Source organism: Neolamprologus brichardi, chromosome 19 (assembly GCF_056152115.1).
Source record: "Neolamprologus brichardi isolate AB-2024 chromosome 19, ASM5615211v1, whole genome shotgun sequence".
Classification (NCBI taxonomy): domain Eukaryota; kingdom Metazoa; phylum Chordata; class Actinopteri; order Cichliformes; family Cichlidae; genus Neolamprologus; species Neolamprologus brichardi.
This window is the reverse complement of record NC_142122.1, coordinates 5,439,502-5,449,663: the sequence shown is the minus strand read 5'-3', so window position 1 is coordinate 5,449,663 and position 10,162 is coordinate 5,439,502. Positions and strand designations below refer to the sequence as shown.

Genomic DNA, 10,162 nt, shown 5'->3' with positions numbered 1-10,162 from the left:
CACAAAGACGACGTCATCACTATGCGTTTGTTTTGCGAGAGAGATGGCGGTCTAGTCTGGTTGTGTTTACTCTTGGTAAAAGTTTAGTGTTTTGGTCCGTTGCGAGTCCGTATTTTTAATTGAGCTTGACTGCTTCATTTAGCTAAAAGCTAGCCGCGCTTACACATTCAGTCACAATGAAGTCAGACGCGGAGGAGTTAATGCCGAGACTGCTGCCCGTGGAGTGTGGATCCGGTACCGTGGGCAACCTGGACCTGAGCGGACCGCCGAGAAACCCCCAGGAGTACCTCCGACAGGTCCAGTAAGTGCATCGCAACCTGAAGAACACACCTCTTATTAATGCTCGCGTGTAATTAACTCCTAGATTCTCTTTGCCTGTTGTCTCTTTGATGTGTTAATGTATTAGTTGAGGTGGTCGGGCTGCTTCAATGAACTTTTTTCCTTTTGGACAGGCTGGAGGCTTCATTGTGCCCAGAGGTGGTGGTCGCTCAGATTGACCCCAAAAAACTAAGGAAGAAGCAAACCGTGAATGCATCTGTGAGTAAACTGAGAAGCAAATGTATTGAGACCGGTTGATGCTGCAGATGTATGACAAATGAAAGGAAATTACAAAGCCCTGACCCTGATAGTGAGAGGGTTCATTAGCTTTGTTACTCTGTGGTGTCTGCAAATCTAAGTATTTCAAGTATTTTTACCTTGATGTGAGCAGTCAGTCCCACTCATCATGGGCGTGAATGTCCTCATAATGTTGGGCTTTTAAATGATTTCTTTGAATTTTTCATTTTTTCAGGATGGAATGATTTTAACGCATTCACTTCAATAACCTTGAAAAACAAGAATTGGGTGCACAAGTTTTAATTTACTTTTGATTTTCTGTAATCCACAAAGGGTCAAAACATTCATACCCACGATGAGTGGATGGAAACTTCTGAGCACATCTGTATGAATCTTTCTAAATATCTTTTCATAGTTTTCACTGCACAGTTAGAAATGAATGATAGGCTCTGAAAAATGTTGTGCTGCGTTCAATTTTTACGTTGATCATGTAAACAGTATACAGAAGTTCATTTAGCAAAGAAAAGAAGATGCTATACAAAATAAAACAAAATACATTTCAGTAATGCTTCATCTGTTCTGATTATTTCTCAGTTACATTTTTTTTGGGTTGTTTTCTGGTTTTTAGGTGGCAGGGTGTCATGCTGCTCCAGTGGGTTTCTCCCCAAGTCTAAGATGGCAACAACAACAAGTCAGCAATTTCTCTGAAGTCAGACAGGTAAGAGCCTTTTTGCTGTTATGATATTATACAATAGCACAGCTTAACAGAATTCACTAAAACTTTTTGTAGGTCCAAATCCGCACAAATTTGTATAAATGGATATTTGACAATTTCTGAACTTTTGTTTACATTTACAACATTTTTTTTCCTTTAGAGTATCACAAGGCACAGGAAACACTGGACCAGCCAGACTCTAGATGACAACGTGCTGATGGTAATGTGATAATGTGTAAATTTTAATGCTTCAGCATGCAATGCTTTCCTCTAATAACCAAATAAATACTTTGTCTTTCTCCAAGAGGCAAACTTAAAAACAGAATTTATATTAAAATTTTATGTATGCTCGTATTTGTATGTTACAGCCAAAGCTAACGGATGAGGAGGGTTGGAAGAGGTTTTGTTTAGGAGAGAAGGTCTATCTGGGCACTTCATCCTCCCACACAGATGCAGAACCAGAGCCAGCACTGGACTATAGCAAGGTTATATATGTAATGGCTAGATCTCAATGTTTTGTGTCATCATGAATACAATCTGTAAGATTTTTTGACAGTAAAGAAGTTGTCGGTCACATCTATCACCCATTGGTTAATGAGGTTTTGTCGCAAAGCCTCCAACTGAGCACTGAAACTGGACCTGAAACCACACACTTACAAGTAACAACCTGTGATTGAAAATCTTCCTAATAATGCCAAAAATAAAATAAAAAATCACTTCATGTTGTATTCAGTGTGAGCTGAAACTAGTGACTGAGTCATCAGGGAGTTGTGGGCTATTTTTCCACAGATTTCTATGTAAACGGAAGTGTTTTTATTTAGAGTGAAAGCACTTCAGCATCAGCATTACTTTTCAGATCCAAAATGTGTACTGCTCTATTTACCTCAGCATCTCTCTGTCTGTTCAGATGGGGTTCCCTCCCTTCCTAAGCATCATCAGCAGGCTAAACCAGGTAAACGATCCCTCTATAGACATTCAAGATGTTCTAAACCAGTCAAAGCCTGATTAGAAGATGTGTGTGTTTGTGTTTCCCCACCTGTCTACAGTCCACAGTGCTGATGGTGTTGGAAATCCTCATCGGCTGGTTCGAGGAACGAGAATTTGTTCCACAGTTGGTGAGTTTGATGTGTTAGCACCACATTTTTATGCTGGTTCCGAACTCCACACGCATTTATAGTCATCCTGTGTTGCATTCAAGATAGATATGAGCTGACTATGAATGCATTCTGCACAGATATCATGAAACCAAACATTCCTTCAGCTTCTGCCTTATGTTTCAGATATAGAAGGTGATGGTTTATTGGCTGCAGTTATTGTGAAATACTTGAGTTTGCAGTCTATCTTCTTGTTCCAGGGGCGCTGGTTGTATGCTTTATTGGCCTGCTTGGAAAAGCCTCTGTTGCCTGAAGCTCACTCATCCATCAGACAGCTCGCCCGGAGATGCGCCCAGCTCCGCAGCACGCTGGTAGGCCACAATCCTACCATCTCCTGTAAAGCACTATCTCTATGTGCTATCACTCCATGCTTGAAACGGCCACAGCCGGCCATGTTTTTCTCGTTCTTTGTTGAGATTTGATGGGATTTTATTTACTCTGATAGTCTTTTCCCTGCTTGCATGACTTCACAGGACAGCCAGGAAGATGATAAACTGCCCGCCCTCAACCTGCTCATCTGTCTTGTTGCCAGGTAAGGTTCTCTGTATTTTTCTTATATGGAACTCTGTGTAAAGAAAAAACCCTTAAATGTTTTTTTGTTTGTTTGTTTGTTTTTTTACCACCAGTGTCTAAATTGTTCAGGGTGATGATACCATGATATTGCTGTCTGGATGTGTACAGAGGATGCAGTTATACTTACTTCCTTTTATTTTTACTGCAGGTACTTTGAACAGAATGATCTGGCAGATCAGCAGGAGTGAAGCCAACCTGATCTGTTTAACCTCACCAACATATGGAGGATCATATTGTTAAGTCTGGCTGCGGTGAAAGCTCAAGTTGAAAACAAAGAGACTGGATTACAAAAACACATTTGTTTTTATTTGTAAGGTATTTGGTTACCTGCACAGAGGACTGCGGGGACTACGAGCAAATGCAGCAGGATCAGGGCTACTTTTTTCAAACAGGTTTATGCTTTTCTTTGTGCGTTTATATGTGTGTAATTTAGCTCTAAATAAAAGTTTTCTATTATCTGTGATTTGTAAGAAAACGGTGTGTGTGTGGACATCATTGCTGATCATGTGTATGCAGGTTCTCAGTCATCCAGGTCATTTTTATGGCCATGTCTGTTGTGAACAACCATCATTGAACAGGTGTGGTGGCTAACGACTCCAGCTATCAGCCACCTACAATACAGTCCCAGGTGCTTTAATCCCCTCTTCACACATTGCCTCAAGTGACCTTAACAGCTCATGATAGGGTGGGGCAAGGCCTCACACACTGGTTTCATCCTTAATCCCAGGTGACAATGACTCTCACCTTGACTTGAGATGACTTGTGATCAATAGTGTATCAACGACCCTCAGGGGCATAATGCCCCACTAAGTGTTTAGTACCTGGAACTCCCCACCTGTTAAAGAAATCTTCACAACCATAAAGAAGTCTTGTTGCCTTCTTTTCTCAAGCTAATTACACTTTTTCTGGTCGTCAAGCCCTTGTGATCATGTCAAATAGATTCTTTAAAAATGACAATTTAAGAATGACTTTAGACATGACAATTCCTCATGGATATACAGTGGAACCAAATATACTGCAATGACAAATCCAATCAGGTACACTTTAAAAAAACGTTTCTAATAAATCAATAAATGAAACAACATGGACATAGTTTGTGCTCAGTTCTGCATGTTTTGTAGGGCATGACAGATTGTCATGTCTCTGTAGGTCTTCCTTCACTACATCCATCAATCTTCCCTTGAGGTCTCCCGGATTTCCTCCTGCTTTGCAGCTCAGCTTTCAACATCTACCTCGACCCACTATATACGCTATCCCTCCTCTGCACACCCCCAGACCATCTCAGGCTTGCCTTTTTTGCTCCACTTGTGTTGGTCACTCCCAATGAGGTTTTGCATTTTAGGGCTGGTTACCCACAAAATACACCAGATCTCTGTCTTTTATCCCTTCTTCCTTCTCTCACCGCAACCAGTCGCAGCAGATGGCCCCGCCCCTCCCTGAGCCTGGTTCTGCAGATGGTTTCTTCCTGTTAAAAGGGAGTTTTTCCTTCCCACTGTCACCAAAGTGCTTGCTCATAGGGGGTCATATCATTGTTGAGTTTTTCTGTATGTATTATTGTAGGATCTATCTTACAATATAAGGTGCCTATAGGCAGCTGTTGTTGTGATTTGGCTCTGTATAAATAAAGAGAGATTGACTAGATCAAACATCTTCAGGGTTCAACTACATGCTTGAAAACTAATTCAGTTCCACGCCATTAAAATAAGCATGATTGTGTCTTTGTAGTACATGTATTTGAACTTAACCACTGTTGGTGCTTCGCACATCCTTAGGAAAGTATAACTTGTATTTTGAAGATCTTTTTTTGCCTGAACTGTGCAATGAAGTGAAAAGTGTGATGTATTAAAAATAAATAAAAGCAACAAAAATAAGAATTCACACAAACAAGCATATTTTCACTACTTCAACTTTATTTTGAAGCAGATTATCAGTCATTAACCCCACCCCCAGCAAAAAAAAGTTTCAATCCAGTATTTGAGCAAATCACACTTGACATTGTTGAAAACAGTGGAAATAAATGGGAATAAACAGCGTTGTCACAACAACACGAAACAAAAGTAATGTATGTGAATGACCACATCTACCATAACCATCAAAAGCCCAGCCTCTTCATCATGCTTAAGATGAAAAAGAGGAGGAGGAGCCAGAGGAGGAAGAGGAAGAGCTGTTACTGCGACTGCGGCCTTTCCTCGATTCCTTTTCCTTCTTTCTCCCTCTGCCGCCGTCCTCCTTAGCTGGGGCAGTAACAGGGACCTCCTGGGAAGCAGGTAGTTTTTGTGGGGGTTCCTCCTGGGATTTCCCCTCCACTGCCTGTCTGTCAACTGTGGAGTCCTGGACTGTAGATCCAGGGACTGTGGACACTTGTGCAGGCACACTAGGGGCTGACTGGGGTTCTGGGGTTTTAGATGCCCCGTGGCTCACAGGAGACTCTGCTGCTGGTTCCTCAGCAGCGTGGCTGGGCTCGGGCTGATGGCTGGTGTTTTCAGCTTCCTGGCTGCTTACAGCTGGTTCAGAGGGCTTGCTGTCCTGGAGATCTGTGGGCCCCTGCTTACGTTCCATCTCTACCCCTACATCCTTACCCCTGTCCTCCTCCTCTACTGCCTGCTCTACCTCCATCTCCTCTGACTCTGGACTACCCTCTTTGTCTCCCTTCTTCTGATCCTCTCCTTCTGCCTTTCCAGGCAGGTAGAAGATATGAGGCTTGGTCTTTGTGCGAATGTATTTCACCAGGTGATTATTGTGGCTGGTCCACTCCTCTTGCTTTGGATGGGGGAAAAGAAAAGAAATTGATTTTACATTTCCCATCATTCTAGCTACAAAAACAGACTTAATACTTAATACTGTTCTCATAACCAAGCAAAAGATGAATCTATTCCTCACCTTTTCTGAAGAGACATTTGACTCCTCCTTGAATTTCTGCAGGGTCCCCATGAGCAGGCCGAACATGCGCCGATTCCTGACCAAGACAACACAAACAACACCGTCACACACTTTTAATTCTCAGCTGTAGACACGTTTTGCCATTTGCCAGATGAAATTAAACCAATCATGGCTCAGGCTATTTAGTAACCAACTCTGAATGTAAATCTAGAGTTTAAGAGCTACCTCTGTTTGCCCCTCTCATCCATGGTTTGGTCCTGAATGAGATCTCGGCGCGTTCTCTCTTTGGAGGTAGCTACTACAGACGACTGCAACGCCGGCTGAAGGAAGGACAAGAAGCAAATGTTGGGATTTTTATCACTTCAAAGCAGGAAAAAAAAATCCACTGTGAGAAAGCAAATACTGAAATACTGGAATACAAGCATGCTGCTGGAATACAAGCATGCTGCTCCACACAGGTGTAGACACGGGTGTACACAGACGCGGACTACACCTTTCTTGGCTGCTGCCTCAAAGCACATTGTGCGCTGTCTATCTTGCATGCTGCACAATATAATGTTTAATATTTAGTATCTACTGCTATCTACTGCTAGCTAGTTTATTGTGATGGTGCTGTATTTATTATGTTGCTTTTTTTTTTGTTTGCTTTCTCTTCTGTTTTTTTTTTCTCCATACAGGTGATCCAGGTGTTTTGTTTGTTTTTCTTTCTTTCTTCTCCCCTTTCTCACCATCTCTTCTCCCCTCTGGTTTTCTTTCTCTCCCTCTCTTTCTTTCATTCTTTCTCCCTGTCCTATCCCCCAGTCATATCTGTCCCATTTGTAGCAACCGAAAATAAAATAAATTCATAATTATAATAAAGGTCAATCAAATGGACCAAGGCCATGATGATCCACTTGGTAAAATAAATCCGCTTGGCATCCTTCTTGGCCTTAAGACAACAATTCTGATGGCTAAAGATCCAAACGGGACACAAAAAAAACCAAACAAACAAAAAAAAAAAACAAGCAAAAGATGAATCTATTCCTCACCTTTTCTGAAGAGACATTTGACTCCTCCTTGAATTTCTGCAGGGTCCCCATGAGCAGGCCGAACATGCGCCGATTCCTGACCAAGACAACACAAACAACACCATCACACACTTAAATCTCAGCTGTAGACACGATTTGCCATTTGCCAGATGAAATTAAACCAATCATGGCTCAGGCTATTTAGTAACCAACTCTGAATGTAAATCTAGAGTTTAAGAGCTACCTCTGTTTGCCCCTCTCATCCATGGTTTGGTCCTGAATGAGATCTCGGCACGTTCTCTCTTTGGAGGTAGCTACTACAGACGACTGCAACGCCGGCTGAAGGAAGGACAAGAAGCAAATGTTAGGATTTTTATTACTTCAAAGCAGGAAAAAAGAATCCACTGTGAGAAAGCAAATACTGATCAAGTGTTTTTGACAAAATTACCTTTTTGACATCATCGTTATCCTCGGCGTTGCTGTCGTGACGCATGTCCCTCCTGGCCCTCTGGTCCCCTGCCAGCCTGCAGCCACACAAAGATCAAATACTCATAAGAGATGGTACTTTGAAATCAAGACAAGGAAAAAAACTTACAGAAAGCTGAGAATTAATTAAAAATAATGCCTCTTCTTATGCTGTTTTATAGTTTTATTGTTTTACATTGTTTTATTTACTGTTATATTGTTTTTATATTCCCATTTCCTGTGTTGTAAAGCACTTTGTGATTTTTATCTGTGAAAAGCGCTATATAAATAAATTTTACTTACTTAAATTTACATGTGCAGAAATACCCCCCCCCCCCCCCCCCCTCCACCCCCCAAACAAGAACCATATTTTCTTACACTTGTTAAATAATCTTAACATTAATGAAGGGTTTCAGGTAAAATGTGTTACACAAGCTCCAAAACTAGAAACTACCCAATCACTATATTATATTTCAAGTCGAGATCTCACCTTAGCAGGGCTCCTTCGATGTCCCTTTGCTTGGCAGGAGGGCCGCCGCTTCCCATGTCTGAGAGACTGCGTCTGTGAGAGGACAAAGAGGAAAACTTTAGAAATGCACAGACTGAATTTTTAAATAAAATTTAAATGAAATAATTTATTCTACCTTTTTTTGGAGAGACACAAAGAAACTCCAAGAAAGCCGATTCTGTTCATCTGGACGTGTCGTTTTCAGTCGGAGAAATGCTTCACTCATCCAAGTGACTGAGCTCAGACTGAGCTGACCATAGGTTTCCCCAACCTTTTAAACTGTTTATTTGCATAATGACTGAAACTACCGTTAAGGACCAACAATGGGCCCTGAAGTCAGTTTCATTGTCCTTAAGTGGTCATAGCACTTTGCATATTAAATCACTTGAATGAGCGGGCAAAAGTTTTGCCCACTAAAAACAACGCCCTGATGAACAATCAGCTTCCTGGGATTTAATTACTTGGACGATTGAGCATGCATCAAGACAAAAACAACCATTTTCAAACCCTCTTTGAACATTTAACTGAAACACCAGTGGTTCCTTTACAGACTGAATGATAAAAACATCATAGACAAATGTGATTAACATTTATCTCCAACTCTATGTTTTTGTTCTTGGACTTGGCTATAGTGGGTGTGGATGGTTCACATTTAAAAACAAAACAAAACACCCAAGGCAAATTATCCTGCAAAATGGGGCAGCTTCTCAGTCCATTACAGTTTGTAAACCAAGCTACTTACTTAGTGAAAGTTATATAGTTTCTGCTTCTGATAATTAACTTCCCCATAGCCGTTAATATGAAAAAAGAAAAGCACAACAATTCCCCCTTTTAATGTCTAACTGATGGAATCAATATGATTATAAGTGTGCTATTGTACAAATGGTCATAAACTACGCCTTGCATTCTGTAACCAGCAACAAACCAGTTCAAACCTTCAAAACAAGGCTTATTTAAGAAGTGACGTGACGCCAAATCTCACATTTAATACAATGTGGAAGAGGGGGGCGGGGGCGGGGGGGGGGGTGAAGTACTGTTGTACATACTTTTCAGATCACACACTAAAGTTGAAAATCTAAAGCTCTTTTTTTTCGAGATGGGTTAAACTAAGTAAGAAGCAAACAGTGAATGCATCTGTGAGTAAACTGAGAAGCAAATGTATTGAGACCGGTTGATGCTGCAGATGTATGACAAATTAAAGGAAATTACAAAGCCCTGACCCTGATAGTGAGAGGGTTCATTAGCTTTGTTACTCTGTGGTGTCTGCAAATCAAAGTATTTCAAGTATTTTTACCTTGATGTGAGCAGTCAGTCCAACTCATCATGGGCGTGAATGTCCTCATAATGTTGGGCTTTTAAATGATTTCTTTGAATTTTTCATTTTTTTCAGGATGGAATGATTTTAAAGCATTCACTTCAATAACCTTGAAAAACAAGAATTGGGTGCACAAGTTTTAATTTACTTTTGATTTTCTGTAATCCACAAAGGGTCAAAACATTTATACCCACGATGAGTGGATGGAAACTTCTGAGCACATCTGTATGAATCTTTCTAAATATCTTTTCATAGTTTTCACTGCACAGTTAGAAATGAATGATAGGCTCTGAAAAATGTTGTGCTGCGTTCAATTTTTACGTTGATCATGTTAACAGTATACAGAAGTTCATTTAGCAAAGAAAAGAAGATGCTATACAAAATAAAACAAAATACATTTCAGTAATGCTTCATCTGTTCTGATTATTTCTCAGTTACATTTTTTTTGGGTTGTTTTCTGGTTTTTAGGTGGCAGGGTGTCATGCTGCTCCAGTGGGTTTCTCCCCAAGTCTAAGATGGCAACAACAACAAGTCAGCAATTTCTCTGAAGTCAGACAGGTAAGAGCCTTTTTGCTGTTATGATATTATACAATAGCACAGCTTAACAGAATTCACTAAAACTTTTTGTAGGTCCAAATCCGCACAAATTTGTATAAATGGATATTTGACAATTTCTGAACTTTTGTTTACATTTACAACATTTTTTTTCCTTTAGAGTATCACAAGGCACAGGAAACACTGGACCAGCCAGACTCTAGATGACAACGTGCTGATGGTAATGTGATAATGTGTAAATTTTAATGCTTCAGCATGCAATGCTTTCCTCTAATAACCAAATAAATACTTTGTCTTTCTCCAAGAGGCAAACTTAAAAACAGAATTTATATTAAAATTTTATGTATGCTCGTATTTGTATGTTACAGCCAAAGCTAACGGATGAGGAGGGTTGGAAGAGGTTTTGTTTAGGAGAGAAGGTCTATCTGGGCACTT

At 40.5% G+C, this 10,162-nt stretch overlaps 1 protein-coding gene across 2 annotated transcripts; it reads left to right on the top strand.

Moving 5' to 3' along the window:
• Positions 1 to 8: 8 nt before the first annotated feature.
• On the top strand, positions 9 to 3,285 carry LOC148097143 (gem-associated protein 2-like). 2 transcript variants are annotated; one of them, XM_087833153.1, is made up of 10 exons: positions 9 to 301; positions 453 to 537; positions 1,184 to 1,273; positions 1,431 to 1,490; positions 1,639 to 1,755; positions 2,178 to 2,222; positions 2,317 to 2,385; positions 2,625 to 2,735; positions 2,898 to 2,956; positions 3,146 to 3,285. In XM_087833153.1, exons 1-10 carry the CDS (start codon positions 177 to 179, stop codon positions 3,183 to 3,185), a joined length of 801 nt encoding a protein of 266 aa, XP_087689279.1. In that variant the 5' UTR covers positions 9 to 176; the 3' UTR covers positions 3,186 to 3,285. The 2 variants fall into 2 exon arrangements, with proteins under 2 accessions (XP_087689279.1, XP_087689278.1); XM_087833152.1 differs by having other exon boundaries at positions 1,639 to 1,764.
• The last annotated feature ends 6,877 nt before the right edge of the window (positions 3,286 to 10,162 follow it).

What these genes read in the sequence shown, in the direction of transcription:
- LOC148097143 (XM_087833152.1), top strand. Translation starts at nt 177, where the DNA reads ATGAAGTCAGACGCGGAGGAGTTAATGCCGAGACTGCTGCCCGTGGAG. An exon ending in ATTTCTCTGAAGTCAGACAG is followed by an intron (nt 1,274 to 1,430) that starts GTAAGAGCCTTT and finishes TTTTTCCTTTAG; the next exon opens with AGTATCACAAGGCACAGGAA. An exon ending in CCCAGCTCCGCAGCACGCTG is followed by an intron (nt 2,736 to 2,897) that starts GTAGGCCACAAT and finishes ATGACTTCACAG; the next exon opens with GACAGCCAGGAAGATGATAA.